Source organism: Nicotiana tomentosiformis, chromosome 9 (genome assembly GCF_000390325.3).
Source record: "Nicotiana tomentosiformis chromosome 9, ASM39032v3, whole genome shotgun sequence".
NCBI lineage: Eukaryota > Viridiplantae > Streptophyta > Magnoliopsida > Solanales > Solanaceae > Nicotiana > Nicotiana tomentosiformis.
The window spans coordinates 17,627,018-17,644,215 of NC_090820.1; the positions used below are offsets into that span (position 1 = coordinate 17,627,018).

Sequence of the window (17,198 nt, forward strand, 5' to 3'; positions counted from 1 at the left end):
TAAATTACTATTTTTCTCTGTGCGAACTGTATTTTTAAAGGGTAAAAAAGGCGAAGGACATTTCGCTAAGGGACTTCGTACTTTTAATATAGTATAGAGTATTTGATAATAATTGTTTAAAAATAATATAAATAATATCCAAAGTTGTATTTATATTATAAAGTAAAAATTAAGAGATAATTATATGCTCCAAAAAACAATAAATACTAATCATAGATAGGGATTTGTATCCATTTTAGAAGATACAAAGAGGATCAACTAACTGACAAAAGACTTTTTTTTTAATTTTTCTCGCACCGAAAATGCAAATTGCTCAATTTCTTTAATCATTAAGAAATAATATAGAAATTATTTTTAACAAATTAGAAAAGAAGAAATCACTATTTCTTCGTCTTGGAGAAAGCTTTCTTTTCTCTGTCCAATTATGTAACCATGTGTTTATTTGGATGCATCCAAATGTTGTCTTTTCACGGAGTAAGAGTCAATAGTTAAAATTGAATTACTTGTAATTGACGGGTTTTGAAAGAACTATGTTAATACTATCCTAGAAAGAGTAAAAATATAAAATTCATGTTAAAATCAGAAATACAATTTATTCTTTCAATCAAATCTCATGAATTTAGTTTTTAGTTTTGTTGTGTCTGTATAATCAATTCTCATTTAAATTGGAACTTTTTAAAAGTAAGTCTGATTTAATTAAAAGAATATTTTAATTTTTTATATTTTTTCAAAACATTTTTTGAGAAATAATTTACAAAAATACTTTGCATGTTTATTTTCTAAAAATATTTTTGTATGATTTTTTTATTGATATGAGTTAAAATGTCTAACCAATTTTTTGTTAGGGAATGCAATGATTTGAATAAGTTGTACAAAATTTGTAAATATACCATTTTAAACTAATAATCATACATGAGATATCGTAAACAAAAATCATAACTGACATTCTTTTAATTTGCAATTGTCTATAAAAAAAAATCCACATTATTAATTTGCTTATACTTTATTTAAACAAGATGAGGGTCTATCGAAAATAGTCTCTCTACCTTTATTGGGTATGTGTAAGGTTGTGTACACACTATCCTCCTTATACCCTACATATAGGATTAAGTTGGGTGTGTTGTCATTTATACTTTATTTAAACATAGAAAATATTTCTAAGATTACCCGCATATCAATAGTATGTTTTTTTGTAATGTAAAATTATAATATAAACATAATACATTAAATAAATTAATATGAACGCAGTCACCAAAAGTACACTGTAACTCTATATTTTTAAGGAGTGGCATATAAGATAAAAGGAACTATATTGAAAACGGGAACACAAAAATAACTGGAAAACGTAATATAAAAAATAATTTTTTTCTCCCACTGGAAAGAGAAAGGAGAGGAACATTCAAAGATTATGATTTAAAGTATACAAATATGACGTCTTCATGTCCATGATGTATATTATTTGAAATACCTCGACTCAAATTTATTGATATAATTAATAAATAAATATTTATGGCAAGGAAATAACATAGTATGCATATCTCTTGTATTTAGATAGCTGCATGGGAGAAATATTTTTCATGCTAAAATTGGGGGGGGGGGGGGGGGGGGGGGTAATCTTTAAAAAAGTTGTAAGTAGGCGAATGTTTACAGGTATTCCGTTAAAATTTAATAACAAAAAGGAATGCGTTAAACTATGAGGAAATAAAGATTTCAAAACATAAAAGGAATGGAAAGAAATCCTAAATAGTGGGGGAGTAATTAATTATCTATTCCTAAATATAAGAAAAATAATTAAAAATTTATTTTTAGATATTAAGAAATATTAAATGACTTTGTCATCTAATGTGAAATCAAATTTTAAAGGGTAAAAAAGGCGAACGACATTTGGCTAAGGCCTTCGCACAAGTATCTTGATTGTGTAAAAAACTTTTACACCATTATTGCATAAATAATGCAAAGTTTAATACTGCAAAAGAAAATTACACTAGCTGTAAGATACTATATTAGTAATAATACAAAGATTGATAAGAGATGATACCAGAATTTAACATTCTTATCTCTACCAAACAACCCCTTAACATGGGCTGGCCAACTGAGTCACTTATCAACATCATCACGAACATAGAATCAATAGCCGTGATGGCTAACCCCTAATCACAAGGCATATAATTCCAAGATTTCAAGACGACAAAGGACGTGTTCCTCTTATCCAAAATGGTGGGTAACATGTTGCAAGTTGCAACCATAAAAATAAAGCTGTAAGTTTAATGACAATTTAACGTATTAAAATTGCTCATTTCTTGGACAAGAGTCCTTAAATCCTGTTCTACACCCTTGGAGAAAACATGTATTCCGCTCCAAGTCTGGTATACAGAAAATTTGCTACAACTCTCGCACTAGCAAAAGGTTAACTAAGGCATCTCAATATGGTAAAAATTGTGAACATTCAGGTAAGCATCTGATAGATAAGTGAATAGCATAGACAAATCCTATGTTAATGCCGTTCAAGTTTGGGGAGATCTGCAGGAAATAAGGCATTGAATTGACCAAAAGGAATTAGTTTTGTTTAGTAAACTTTGTACGATAGAGATCAAGGGGAACATACTCCACAGTCACTGTCCGGTCATCAAACAGTCGCCCATGTAAACAATGAGCAGCCATGCATGCAGCTTCTGCTCTTCTAAACTCCACAAGTACACAGCCGGGCTCAAATACATCATTAACAGAAATTTTAGTCTTTTCCTCAAGTTTCTCTCGAGCATCCAACTCTTCTTTCGACGAGAATTCTGGTTCAAAAGCTCCATCTACATTTCCATTGTCTTCCTCTGATTTCATTGCTTCCTTAACTGGTGATTGATCATTTATCTCAAAATGTTCAACTGGACTAGAATTAGAATCTTCATCTTTCCTTTCCAAAACTATAGCAGTATTCTTTTCATTTGGAGAGATTCCAGGAGTAACCTCGGAATTTTCTTGGCAGCTTGTCCCTCGATCGGACACATTACCATCATTGGGTAGAGGATCAGAAGTGTCGTCTTTTATTAGCTCCTCATAAGGTCCATCATTAGAAGGACTGCCACCAGCAAAAGCATCATCGACATCTCCAGCCTCCTCTTCGGAGTCACCTTTTAAAGGTTCTGACATCTGAGTCTTACCATCAGTGCATCTTTCAGCTTCCTCAGCGCTATTGGTTTCCATGGGTTCTTCATCGCTGTTGGGGAGATGTGACCCACCAACTTCCAACTCGTGGTCAGAGCTCTTAGGGAATGGATCAATTTGGTCACACTCTTTAGCAAACTCCATATTGTCCTCATTCAACGTAGGACTAGTGTCCATAGCAGCAGGATCAGATGTGAGAGAACATTGACTTTGCTTTACAACATTAATTGATTTAACAGTGCCAAACCTACAGCATCAGAAGAACATTTTCCAGATCAGTGATGAATTGACAAGGAGAAATAAAAGCGATGACGTTAAGAAAAAATGACTTTTCATAAATGACCTGGCACACTCCAATCTGATGTCTTCCAATAACTCTTCAACTTCTGCTTCAGACAAAAAAATGAGTACATTTGCATCCACCTGGACAGGACAAGACAATTAGAGGAAAAAATCTAGAAACCCCGTGATAAGTGGATTTGCCACATCTAAGAAATATAATTCCAGTAATATATGGAAACAAAACCACGTCTCAATACCGAGCAAATTGGAGTTGGCCACCTGACTCAAATTACATGTAGCTCCATTTAAGCCCGTCTCCATTACAATGTTGTAAAATTTTAGTTTCTCTAGCACTAGAAGTTCTCTACAATTTCTAATAGTATCAACATTTTTACTGGCATAACAGACAGTATTTTTTTTCTTATGGAAAATAAAATTCAAACTACACCAAGATTAAAAAACAGACATACCAGATTTTTCAGCTTCAGAACTTCTGTGGGCTTCTCCAGAAGTGGCTTTGCATGCTGGGGAATCCGGTATAAAGGTGTATTTTCATCTTTGTCCTGAGTATTATGTGTATCTTTTGGTCAAATTTGTATTGCCAAGAATAGATTAAAATTGTACCTAAAGCCAAAATTTCTGGATAAGAGGACTTGAGAGAGTACCAGTAAAACAGTATCTGGGACAGCTTGAACAACAGTTAACACTTTTCCACCCAACTTCATACCATTAAGACCAGCACAAGCTTTAAGAGTAACTGAATGGTCAACATACTGAAATGGTTGAAATAATTACTTTTAAGATCAATAAAAGACGCAAGAGTTGAACTTGGAGAAGACTTGAGAGTTCACAGCACTTGAGTCAAGGAGAAATACAAAGGGACGGAGAGGCTCAAGATGTAACAAACCAAGGTATCTAGCTCAACAAATTTAAGCAATAGCATTCCATAATTCAAAGCATGGTCATAAACTACTATAAAAGGAATACTCTACATGCAATGAAAATGAGGTCAAGCATATAAGAAGTTTGTGCGGTGCATCAAGTATGGCAAGTCACTTTTGGCACTAAAAGAATTTTTTATTCATTGGGAATCATTTCTTCCCTCACTCATTGACACAAGCAGCACTATTCTCTAAAGCATTAAACATCTCTTGTAAAATTGTAAAGCTAGAGATCTAGGGTCATTCATTCTCAAATCTTGAAAGGGACGAAGAGAGTGTGCAAAGTGCTCTGCAGTGTCCTCTGCAGATTATTGGGAAGGAAAGGAATTGAAGAGATCTGATGGCTAGAAAATTTGATATGAATAGTTAAAAGCTCCTCTACTCTTTTTGATTTATTTTCGTGTAAAGGATGATACTTTTTTTTATTGGCCGTGTAAAGGATGATATATTTGGCACACATTGATTGAATTGGTCTGTAAGCCTACACCTGGATCTGAATCAGTATTGGTTGTTCTAGAGCAACTGTACGGCAGCTGGTAAGAGTTTTCGCTCGTCTGTCAAAAAAATTACTTACTCGTCCTATCTTTAGAGAAGCAAAGTAGCAGAATTAGAAGAGAAAATTTAAAATTAAAAAAAAGGAGTTCAAAGGGGATAGCATGCCTTTACATGCTAACAGTGGTAAGTCATTTTGTTTGGCAAGATAGAAAGAAAAGCAAGCAGAAAGGACCACCAACTTTTTAAACATGTAAAAAGAACTACTTTTTGTTCATTCACTCTTCCACCCAAAGAAGATTGTTGAAGAGGAATAAGATCTAACTTCTAGTAAGATGATAATTTGCTCGTTTTTTTTACCACTCGGTACTTCCAATAATTCACTCCAACGAAAAATAATCTTAGCCAGAATTAAGACTCCGCTTGTTGCGTAAAAGCTACCTTTGCCATAAGGAAAGAACATTTCAGAAAAGAAAAGGACACTTAATTTAATATGAGAAAGATGTATCCAATAATTCGAGAGTACCTCAAGAAATGCACAAGGTTCATTGATATCTGAATTCATCCTGAAATGGTAGGCTTTCAAAGGTCCAAAAGCTTTAGCAATCTCCATAAGCTGAAATAGCATCAGATAAGATCAAATTCACTGGAAAGCCCTATATTCCATTGTTCTTTCTTTTTAATTAAGGAAAGGTTTTGAGACATTATTTGGCCTTACCATCTCCGATGAAATAGTTCTTGAAATTCCACCAACAAAAATCTGCAACGTGTATAAAAACTTGTTATTGAAAGGGAAAGGAAACAACAGGAATGGAACAGACTTGAAAATCTGAAAAAACAATAATCAGATAGAAAATACAAAATGGTCAAATTTCGAAGAACTCGTTTGTGGAAGCCAAATTAAACAAAAAAATTCTGAAGTTCACAAATATGACCTGTCAAAGAGTTGAGGCAAAGGCCAACAAAGAAAGTAAAGCAATCCAAATGTAACGTCCTCACAATCCCACAGGATTCAAATGAGAAGCTTTGCATCTAGTCTTAACAGTTAGGGAACTTTCATACGTCAACACCTTAAGAATATTGAAAGCAGATATCATAATCTATAACCTCACAGTCCAATATATAATTGAGCCACTTGAGATTCCTGTGTTGTAAAGTAGCATAGAGCAGCTGGAACGTTGCTTTCTGTCTATGCGAGTCTCGTATACAAGATACATATAAGTGCAGCGCACAGAAAAAATTATTGGTATAATAGTCTCAACTCTCAAAGCTATTGTTCCTATCCTAATCGTTAGGTCATCAAAATGTGTATCCCAGTTTCCTAGAACATAGGCTTTCTTCAGTATCTATTACCCTTTTTTTGGGTGGGGTGGGGTGGGGGTCAAGATAAGCATTTGATGTTAAACCAATTTGCTGTCGTACACATCATTTTCATAATACAGTTAGAAATCATCTAGACAAGACATTGTTTCTTGTTTACACCAAAGTACAGCGCAAAAAAAAAAAGAAAACCGTAACCGCAATAAAGGACTTACTTACCCTTCAAAAGTTAATTCCATTCCTTTCTCAAAATTTAAGCTAACATACAAAAAAACTGGCTTTCCTACATTATATTTTAGAACACCTAACTACAATACACAAGAGCTCAAGCTAATGAAAAGTAAACTCTTAATATACAGTAATAGCCATTTTTCAACTCTTAAGTAGTCCTGCTAAATCAGAGAGATCAAACAAACTGAAACTGACAAGAAACTTACTAATAGCATGAAACAAAGAGGAGATTCATATTTATCACAAGGAAAGGACGATAGGCATTCCAAGTACAAGGACGACACATGGCATAAGTGTATGCCGCTTCCAGTTCTGACAGGCAGGTTTAAAGGTCAAATCCTTTGTGTTGTTTCAGATGCATACCTTATAAGGAGAATCCTCCACAATGTTGTCTATCCTATCAGCTGCAGCAACCGACTTCTGAGGAACACCAGTCTGCATGAAAATAGCAACTGTCTGAAAACCTGCTACATGAATAATGACCACAGTATACCTCAGAAACTGCATATAAAAGCAGAATAAAGCACTGTTTCAACGTAAAGAGGAAGCACCATCTTCCTACTACTTAAATACACAGTTTGATGCATTGACAAAATGTAGAAAATACAGAGCAAGAAGTTACTGAGACAAGACTTGATTTTCATGTGGAAGAAATATAAAAGAACAAGGAAGCTGCAGATCCAACATGCAGGCAATGTTCTATACTAACAAAACTGCCCTACCACAATTTCCATATTTTATTATCACTTCATTTGATATAACTCAACTATATATCATCCTTTTTGCACTTATGCAGTGGCAACCACCATCATCATCCTCCAATATCCAGTTAAACGGATGATCAAATGACGTGCAGCCTCCCCTGCTCTGATATAGGAGGTGAAAGATATTGAGGGTACTATTAGAGAAGATCAGAAAGATTTCATATCAATAACATCTTAAGCATATGCTATACTAAATTTTGGTGCCTATGTTGCTGCTAATCTTGGTGCCTATATTGCTGCTAACAAATGCTAAGGGACTCTATGAGATTGGTGTCCCGTTCACAGAGGTTATCTTCCACACTGAACAATCATTCAAGCATTGAGGACAAGTCTAACCTCTTGATGCGTCCTACTCTTTGACTAGATGAAGACCTTGACTTTTTTATGATAAAGATGGACACCTTGTTTTTTACCTGCAAGAACACATTTACCGGAGAATTTTGTTTATTGTCTATGTACTTATTCTTTGATGCAGGTGAAGAATAGATTTTGAGTAGTATGTATTGCTGGGACAAGAACAGCAAATTGACCATCATACTTAACATCCCTCGCCGAACAAAAGTCACAATCCATGCAACTAATCACTCCAAATACCCCATGATAAAGAAAGGAAGGAAAGAGAATAGGAAAATCAGATTCATTTAACTAAACATAAATTTGTTTCAACCCACCACAAACGCATAGTCTGTATCCATTTTAGAACTGAACATTAAGATGAAGAATAAGTACACAACCCATTTCACAAAAAGAGTGTGTGTGTGTGTGTGTGGGGGGGGGGGGGGGGGTTTGAAATGCGATGTACCATTTTATAAAGTAGCCCAAGGACCCGGACATCTGACATTTCACAACCTCATATGGAGAATTACAGTCGATAGAAAAGGCATATTGTTTCCTGGTAATCCCATTATCAAAGACTTTTCAGGAAATCCGCCAAGTAACCTTGAACAAACTTTCATCAGCAAAGTCTATACTCTATATCAATGGTCACCACTATATGATTAAAATGGCAACCGAACTACAACCCAAACCGCTTTTAACCCAGCACTGGCAACCAAATTTTTACACAAATCACTTTTGACCCAACTTGTTTTGGGGCCACCCGCATTCAATACTTTTCTTAGTTAAATCACTTTGAACAGGCAGAAAATTTAACCCAACTACCCAAATGACAATGAGTTGTCACGCTTCAACCGAAAGTAACAAGCTTGCTTTATTGAAACAAAAAGGACCTAAAGAAGTAGCTATTTTTCAACCAAGAACCCAATCATATTAAAGTCGATCTATCGGGTAACTGTTTCTCAGCTACCTTCCCCTTACCTCCTTAATTGTTAAGCCATATAGAGAAGTAGAACAACTTGACAATGCAACTCCCTAGCATTGAATTGTTGTTCATATATTTTCAAAAGCTATAGAAGGAAAAAGTTGAAACGAAACGTTTACTAGTCAAGGATATGAAACATGACAACTCTATAATATAGATTGAAGCTTCAGGGTAAATGGTAGCACAAAAAAGATGACACACCAAGACATCTCATAATGCAGCGGGAAGTAAGAAAATCCAGCCCAACAGACTGATTTTACTTTTGGGTGGGGGTTCGGAGATTGCAACACAGTGAAATTTAGATAGACTGCATATCAGATAACATATTACATAAAATAATATGCAAGAACCCATCATTGTCCCACACGTCTCTCATGATATCACTAAGAAAAAGCAAATAACAAAAGGCCAGTGCAAAAGACCAGCACAAATCTATAAAGAATCTCATGGTAATATTCTTACAGCCACTTCGACGAAGTCTTTTGGCCGCCTGATTTTAAGAATAGAACCACAGAAGGATCTGCCATCAAAAGAAAGTGCAGCAGAAGCATCCTCGGGGGTTAAAAATTCTAGAAGAGCTTGGCACTTCTCCTTGTGTATCTGCAGTGAAGAAACAGTAAGCAACACTAATCTCTATCCTACTTAGAACAAGAGTAGAAGAAGAAAACATACTATACAGCTGATACATGGTTGTGTTCCTTGAATGCGATTGACTCCTGAAGACAGCAAAGAATGATTAATCCAGTTCAGAATATCTTTCTCAGAGGCGGAGTTTGGCAAGTTTTCTAGATAAAGCCTTCTCATAGGTCGTGTTGCTTGTGTCAGCTGGACCGAATCAGTTGCATGTATAGATGAAAATAAGTAATTATATGAAACGCCAGCAGTCTTTGTTGTAAATGTATTAGCAGGAACCACGCTAGAGAGCTGATGTATATTTGGTATTACAGATTGCATTGAAGGCTGAACACTAGAAGGAACAGAACCAGTAACATTACTTCCAGCTGATGCAGGTGGTAGATCCCACCCAGCATTTTTCCGATCTGGAGAGCGGTTAGTTGGAGGAGGAGTTTTAGCAGCAGCCTCTGATTTCCTCTTTCTTGGTGAATAGCCACCAAGCCCACTTGTAGATTCTGCATGGCGCTTGGAGTGGCTATCTGAACCATTGCTGGATATCTTTTTATCCAGATCATAATGTGATCTTCCAGATTTATCTTTGGAAGAATGCGAGGAAAACTCGCCACGCTCTCTGAGATCATGAGATGAATGCTTACGTCCTCTTGGTGAGCCAGAACGAGACCTTCTACCTCGATCTTTATCATGCTCTCGACTTCTTGACCGCCTTTTCTTTGGTCTTTCTTCCTCCAGCTGAGCCCGAGAAGATTCCACCCTTCCGGTAACTTCAGAAACTTTCGATGAACTGTGTTTTTTATCGGCATTCTTGTCTCTGTTTCTCTCCTCGTCATCACTTCGGTGCTTCCTTCTACCTGATTCAGACTTTACTTCAGTTCTGTCAGCATAACTATCTCTCCGTCCGTGATTTCTTGAATGCCTTTTCTCAGCCTCATCCAGAGGAGCATCACTTGGCACTTCCATATCTTTCCTCTTCCTGTATGACTGTCTCTCATCCTTATCAGGATCTTTGTCTTTTCTTCCGTCATCGCGTCTTCTGTCAGTTTTATCTGTTGATCTCTCCTTTCGGGCCAAATCTCTTGAATGTCTTTTACCAGTTTCATTTCCAGAATCATCAACAAACTCCTCGTCTTTTCTTCTCCGGACAAGATAATCTTTGTCGGTTTTGCTACCAGCTAGTCTCTTATTGCTTACATCTTTGTTCACTGATGTCTTTGATTTGATTTCAGATTCTCTACTATCTTTATGTTTACCCCTAGCTGATTTTTCAGCCATCATATTATTCTCTGTTTGCCTTGATGCTAACTTCCTAGAATCCTCCGAAGTATGTCTGGAAGCACTAGGTAATGACTCATCGTAGCGGTTTCGCTCAGGTTCTAAACCATCAGTAGTCCTCTTATGCCTGTCTTCTTTACGCGATACACTCTCAGCTCCTACAAAATTGTTCTTAATGTCCACTTCCTCTTCCTTACTTTTCCTTCTAAGCATGATGTCATCAAAACTGAGAGGTCTTGTCCTAGCTGATGTGCCATCATCGCCATTACCCTTTGATGAACTACGGTAACCATTCTTATCTTTTTGCCGATTGTATCCCATGATGCTAACCTAGCAAGAAGCTATCAATCTTTCAATCAACTCCTACGCGTTTAGGACACATAAGGGAAATCACCACCTGAGTAATGCAGAAGTCACAGACTCATGATCATGCATCCATCAGAACAATTTCAAAGGGAGAAAATAGCTGCATGCAAGAAAACAAATCCATCATGCCTTTCAGCAAATTAACCATGCATCCAATTGTAAGAAACAGTAGTGCTTTTAGATTTTTTTCTCAACTTTGAGAAGTGTATCCAACAATGTATCAAATTATCTATTCCAACAATTTTCTCCGAAAGTGCAAAACTTAAGAAAAGAGAATTTCTAACAAATACTTTAACAGAATTCATTGTCCGACAGTTGTATCTATCCATGTATATGCGTAACGCATTCTGCGTATTTTATAATGGTTAAGAAACAAAAAGCACATAAGTGTGTCTTGCTCATATCCCTCTCAGGAGAGCTGCTGCACTCCTGTTAAGATGCCTTCACACCTCAGACATTCAGATGCCAGTTCGTTGAATGGAATAAGAATGATAAAATGCATATGAATGATTGTTTTTTCTTCATCTATTGGTTTTTTTAATCATTATCATCTTCTCCTTTAAATAAAATACAGCTATCTGGCGAAACATCGTATTTGGCAACAGATGAGACCTAAGTCATTTATAGCTCACGGACAACAGAAATGACAAAAAAATACAGTGAATGAGCAAAAGAGAACTCCACCAGAAAGCTTGGCAGCCCCTATTTTTCTCTTAATTTAGAATATGGAGCTTAATAACTTGAGAAGCTCAAGTGCCAAGTGCACATAATAATTTAAAAAATAAATGCACAGAGATACAGATTATACCACGCTAGGATAAGAAACAATCTGCAGCCAAGGCAGAAAGAATCAGATTGTAACTTCAATTGGAACAGAAATTGTCAAAGTTTTTCCAAAACCATTACAGCTTAGCAAACTGAGACAGCTAGTTTAGCATGATTGCAGCAAGAATTCAGAGGAAATGTCAAAAAATATATATCATCCAATGTCTTGTAATCAGAAAAGATATGTACGCCTGATAACGCTCAAAATGCATTGCAGTCAAACATTACCACCGGCCGCAACGTGGAGAACACAAAGCATGAAAGAAAGGATAAGCCACAATAAATGCTTAGTGGTAACAGGAGTCCCCTTTTTTAACCATTATCTAGGTTATAGTGTCACTCCACAGTTCCAGCTTAAGTCAGAGAGCATGTTGTGGCATGTTCTAGTTGATATTTAAGAATTTGCGGTACACTGCTTTGACTAATTTTAATTAGCTTGTATTAAGTCCAGACAACATCCTAAGTGGAGAAAGGTTGAGGGGCGGGCCCATTATCCCAAAGTTTCAAAGGCTGCAGTTGGTCCTAAGGCTTCACCCTACACGGATTTCTCGGTCATCAAAAAGAAAAGGCCAGAAAACATCCATGTAGATCAGTGTTATAAATAGCGCTCGCCTCAGCGCTAATAGCGTGAGGCGAGGCGAGGCGAGACAGTGTCGCCACAGAGCCTCTGTTGCGTTGCGTTTCGAAATAGCGCTCGCCTCTGCCTGCGTGGCGAGAGGCGACAGTGTCGCGAGAAGCGACCATAGCGTCGCCTTTTGTTTTTTTTTTAAAAAAAAAGAAAAAAAGCAAAGACTCAACAAAAAGGGTCGTGATTAGGGCTTGACAACATATCTTCTTCAACTTGAACAAAACAACAGAGCTTCTTTGACGTTCTGAACTCGCGAGCCATCGTCTTCTTCTTTCAGAAGCTTGAGGTTCCAGCCATTGAAAGTCCAGGTATGCTTCTTCTCCTTTCTTCTTTCTTCTTTCTTCTTTCTTCTTCTTCTTCTTCTTCTCTTCTTCTTTCTATTTTTTTTCCTCTGTTTTTTGTCGAAAAGAACAGAAACAGAGGTCTGTTTTCTGCTCTATTTTTCGAGCAAAATACAGAGGTTTCTTCTTCTCTTAACAGAAAGAGAGGTCTGTTTTTGTGCTCTATTTTTTTTGGTTCTGTTTTGGCAAAATAACAGAGGTTTTGAAGCTCTGTTTTTGCAAAATAACAGAGGTTGTTTCGAAGCCCTGTTTTTGCAAAATAACAGAGGTTGCTTCTTCTCTTAACAAACTTTCTGTTTCTTTCAGGCCCCGTTTTTTTGCTTCTTTTTTTTTTCAATTATTGACTTATAGTCTCTTATAGAGTAGAATTAATTGCATATTGACTTGATAATTTTTTTTTCAATAAAACAACGTTGAAATGACGTCATCCGATAGTAATAAACGAAATGATATAGCTTGGAATTATGCTATACAAGGCTCATCAAGATCCGCAATTAAATGTGTGTTTTGTGAAAAAACATATAATGGTGGGATAACTCGTCACAAGCAACATTTGATAGGTGAATTTAAAAATGTAATACAGTGTCCCCTTTGTCCGCCCGAGGTTAGGGAGGAAGTAAAAGCGTTTGTTGATAAGAAAAATGTGACAAGAACTCAAATGAATTTTGAAGCATCGGTGAATCTAATTGATGAAGATGATGAAATGGATGAAGATGGTGAAATGAGACCTCCCCCCCCCCAAAAAAACTCATAAGATATCTTCAAATAGTTCTAGTGGGTCATCCACGACGGCACGTACAGTGACAAAAGGTCCTCTCAATCTTTATTTCTCGGCAAAACAACAAGAAAAGGGAAAAGGTGAAGAAGGTCTAGGTTTAGAAGCCAAGAAGATTTTGAGAGACCGCGCCGTAAGTGCCTTTGCAGCATGGATGTATGATGCAGGGCTTCCTTTCAACTGTGTTAACTACAAAACTTTTGATAAATTCATTGAAGCTGTAGGACAATATGGCCCAGGAATGAAGCCTCCTAGCTATCATGAAGTTAGAGTAACTCATCTTAAAAAAGAGGTGAAGAAGATAGACCAAATTATTGAGGAGCATAAAGTGGAATGGAACAAGTTTGGATGTTCCATTATGATGGATAAATGGACAGCACGGAATGGAAAAATGATCATAAATGTGTTGGTGAACTCTCCAAGAGGGAGTGTTTTTCTTGAATCTCACGATGCTAGCAACTCTTCTACGGATGGAAGCAAAATGTACAGCTTGTTTAGAAAGACTATTGATAAAATTGGAAAGGAAAATGTTGTACAAATTGTTACAGATAATGCTAGTGAGAATGTTAGTGCGGGTAGGATGATGGAAGCTATGTATCCACACATTTATTGGACTCCATGTGCTGCCCATTGTATCAACTTGATGTTTGGTGACATATTCAAGGAAAACCCATATGCTTCAGGTAACTTTAATATAGTTATTTATACTTATGTCCTATCCTATTAAGTATTAACTATAAAATTGTTATTGTTACTTTTACAGTTTTCACTAAGGCCGTCAGGGTATATTCTTACATCAGTCAGAGGCCGTTGTTGTTGAATTTGATGAGGAAATTCACAAATGAAAGAAATTTGGTGAGACCGGCCAAGACTAGATTTGCAACGGCTTTCTTAACTTTGCATAGTTTTTACTTGCAAAAGAAAAAATTGAGAAAGCTAGTTCTTTCAAATGAATGGAAAGATAATAGATATGCAAAGGAAGTTGCGGGAAAAGAAACTGTCAAAGTTCTTATTTCTCCATCATTCTGGAATGACGTCGTTCGGGCTCTTAAAGTTGGTGGTCCTTTGATTAAGGTACTTCGTATGGTGGATGGGGAGAGAAAACCACCAATGGGCTATCTTTATGAGGCTATGGATAGAGCCAAAGAGACTATTGCAGCGTCATTTGAGGGAGATGTTAGAAAATATGAGAAAGTTTTTGAGATAATTGATATCAGGTGGGAGAATCAACTCCATCGACCTTTGCATGCAGCAGGCCATCTTCTGAACCCGGGATTATTTTACAAGAACAATAGAGATGAAACTTTGGCTTCAGAGGTGTGGATTGGATACCATGCATGTCTTGAGAAGTTGGTCCCTAATTCAGCGACGATAGATCAAATAGGGGAGGAGTTTGGTAGGTACTCACAAGCAGAGGGCCTATTTGGTTTACAAGCGGCCATTAGAGCCAGAGACATAAGGTCGCCAGGTAACTAACTTTAATATAGATATCCTTATAACTTTAAATTAATTTATTTGATTTATACTTATTAACTTTTAAAATATTTTTCTATAGTTGAATGGTGGAAGCAATTTGGACATCAAACTCCAAACTTGCAAAAGTTTGCCATCAAAGTACTAAGCCTAACTTGTAGTGCATCTGGATGCAAGAGAAATTGGAGCGTATTTGAGCATGTAAGAAGTAGATTTATTATATTAATATATTTTATATTGTATTATTATTAGTATCGATTAATTAATCTAAACAACTTATGCGCAGATTCACTCCAAGAAAAGGAATAGGCTTGAGCTATCGCGTCTCAATGATCTAGTGTATATTAAATACAATAGAACATTGAGGCGACGTTATGAAGCTCGCGATACCATTGATCCAATTTTGTTGGACAACATTGACGAGGCAAATGAATGGTTAACTGGAGCCCCCCAAAATCATGAAGATGAACAAGTGTATGAAGGAGATGATCTTGATTGGGGTACTGTTTCTATGGCGGTTGGAGTTGAGGAGAATATCTATGGTCTTAGAGGGAGTTCTTCAAGTTACAAGGGAAAGGGAGTAGCAAGTTCAAGCCGGTCCCTAATTGATGAAAACTCCGAGGATGAAGAAGATGATAGCCAATATAATGCTAACATTCATGAAGTTGTAGAATTTGAAAATCTTGAAGAAGAATAGACGTTGCTTGTTTTAGACTATTAGACTTTAGTTTATGAATCTACTATGAGTCTATGACTATCTATTGAGTCTTTAATTTTTGAATGATATATTTATTAATATATTATTGTTATTGAGTTTTTAGTTATATGTATATAATATTTTATGTTTTTGTATAAATTGTCGCTTCACATCAAAAAGGCGAGCGCTTCGCTGCGCGCCTCTCGCCTCAGTGAAGCGGGCCCTCGTCGCTATTTGTCGCCGCACGCTATCCAAAACACTGATGTAGATAACAATCCTCAAAGAACAAACCCTGAATTTTTATTTTCTGTATTTGACACATGATTTTCTGAAAAAGATGATAGCTTTCAAAAAGGAGAATAACTTTTTCCTCATGTTTTTTCCTGTTTTGGGAGTTCAGGGGAATGTGTGCAAAGCTGAGAGCCTGTATAGCTTGAAAGAAATGCACCTACATCTCAAAACAAATATGGAAAGATAGAGACATCCAAAAGCCAAAAATCTCAAATATTATCATCATTCTGAGCAATGCTCTATGCGCTAGCAGCGCTACTTCATTCACAAGCAGACACACCATAAATGACTAAGTAACCGGTCCACTTCTATGACTCGTCTTCTCTACCTATTAACCAAAGAATCGAGCTATTGCACCATATTTTTATGAGGGTGGTGTCCTGCTACCCCCCCCCCCAACTAGCATAGGTGCTGCGTAACACTACCCTCAGAAAAAAATTAACTATTGCATCATTTGAACATCTTCTTAGCCATTCCCTCCTAAACAAAAACCTGCATGTGCGAGCATTGCATCCTACGTGAGCTCACTTTGCTGATACCAAGGCCGGATAAAAGAGCAGGGTTGCCATAACCACCTTATAACTAGTCAATTTAAAATGAATTTCCCAACATTCCCGCCTGAAAAACCATAACAGACTCAAAGATATGGCTTAGTGGTCAATGAAGTGGGAGGAGAACCATGAGGTCTCGGGTTCAAGTCCCAAGGCAAAATACACTAGGTGACATCTTTCCAGCTATCTAAGACTTGGTGTGCAGAGTTACTCGGTGTTAGTGCTAGTGGGAGGTAGCTAGTGCCTGCTGAAATAGTCGAGGTGCGAACAGGTTGTGCTTGTACACCACCGTCAACAAACACTAGGTGATTTCTTCCATCTAAGACTTAATGGGCATAGTTACTTGGTATCATTAAAAAGAAAAAGGGAAAAATAACCATAACATACACAACCACTAATTTCATTCACAGCCATAAATTCTGTAATATGAACCATCAATTCTAAATTATATAAAAGTCTTCACCACGAAATTCTTAAAAAAAAAAAAACTAAAATAGCAAAAATGATTAAAAAATTATAAGGAAATTTCGATGTTGGTCAGCTCTACTTAACTTAGCATTAATGAAATTATCTTGTGCTTATTAATTAAAAATACAAAAATGAGAAATTTAATTGGCAAATGTGTAAAGAGCAGAGCAACGACGTGTAATAACAGAGACGGTTAATTTTTTACAAGTAAATAAAGCAGCGATAGAGTAACAAAGTAAAACGTTAACTTACCGGAAAATGCGAACGGAGGATTTGCTAACGCCGGAGAATCGATTGGGTCGAAATTGAATGTTTTGAGTAAAGCTTAGGAAGAAAGAAAAAACCTAGACATGCTCAGATATTATTAT

The 17,198-nt window shown here is 36.5% G+C and overlaps 2 protein-coding genes across 3 annotated transcripts; one reads left to right on the forward strand and one right to left on the reverse strand.

The window, feature by feature from the left end:
• Positions 1-2,215: 2,215 nt before the first annotated feature.
• Positions 2,216-17,198, reverse strand: LOC104120790 (uncharacterized). Of its 2 annotated transcripts, none has more exons than XM_070185579.1 (10): positions 17,083-17,198; positions 9,183-10,881; positions 8,973-9,110; positions 6,789-6,860; positions 5,593-5,634; positions 5,401-5,490; positions 4,107-4,214; positions 3,912-4,004; positions 3,503-3,582; positions 2,216-3,406 (listed from the first exon to the last, which is right to left on the reverse strand). In XM_070185579.1, exons 2-10 carry the CDS (start codon positions 10,734-10,736, stop codon positions 2,557-2,559), a joined length of 3,027 nt encoding a protein of 1,008 aa, XP_070041680.1. In that variant the 5' UTR covers positions 10,737-10,881; positions 17,083-17,198; the 3' UTR covers positions 2,216-2,556. The 2 variants fall into 2 exon arrangements, with proteins under 2 accessions (XP_070041680.1, XP_070041681.1); XM_070185580.1 differs by having other exon boundaries at positions 9,183-10,812; positions 17,083-17,182.
• LOC138899386 (uncharacterized) lies at positions 13,005-15,647 on the forward strand. Its single transcript, XM_070185582.1, has 4 exons — positions 13,005-14,033; positions 14,114-14,818; positions 14,906-15,024; positions 15,110-15,647. The coding sequence occupies exons 1-4, from the start codon at positions 13,505-13,507 to the stop codon at positions 15,518-15,520; spliced, it is 1,764 nt and encodes a 587-aa protein (XP_070041683.1). The 5' UTR covers positions 13,005-13,504; the 3' UTR covers positions 15,521-15,647.

What these genes read in the sequence shown, in the direction of transcription:
- LOC138899386 (XM_070185582.1), top strand. Translation starts at nt 13,505, where the DNA reads ATGTATGATGCAGGGCTTCCTTTCAACTGTGTTAACTACAAAACTTTT. An exon ending in GGAAAACCCATATGCTTCAG is followed by an intron (nt 14,034 to 14,113) that starts GTAACTTTAATA and finishes TTACTTTTACAG; the next exon opens with TTTTCACTAAGGCCGTCAGG. An exon ending in CAGAGACATAAGGTCGCCAG is followed by an intron (nt 14,819 to 14,905) that starts GTAACTAACTTT and finishes ATTTTTCTATAG; the next exon opens with TTGAATGGTGGAAGCAATTT.
- LOC104120790 (XM_070185579.1), bottom strand. Translation starts at nt 10,736, where the DNA reads ATGGGATACAATCGGCAAAAAGATAAGAATGGTTACCGTAGTTCATCA. An exon ending in GAACTATTTCATCGGAGATG is followed by an intron (nt 5,491 to 5,592) that starts GTAAGGCCAAAT and finishes ATGCTATTTCAG; the next exon opens with CTTATGGAGATTGCTAAAGC. An exon ending in ATCAGATTGGAGTGTGCCAG is followed by an intron (nt 3,407 to 3,502) that starts GTCATTTATGAA and finishes CTGATGCTGTAG; the next exon opens with GTTTGGCACTGTTAAATCAA.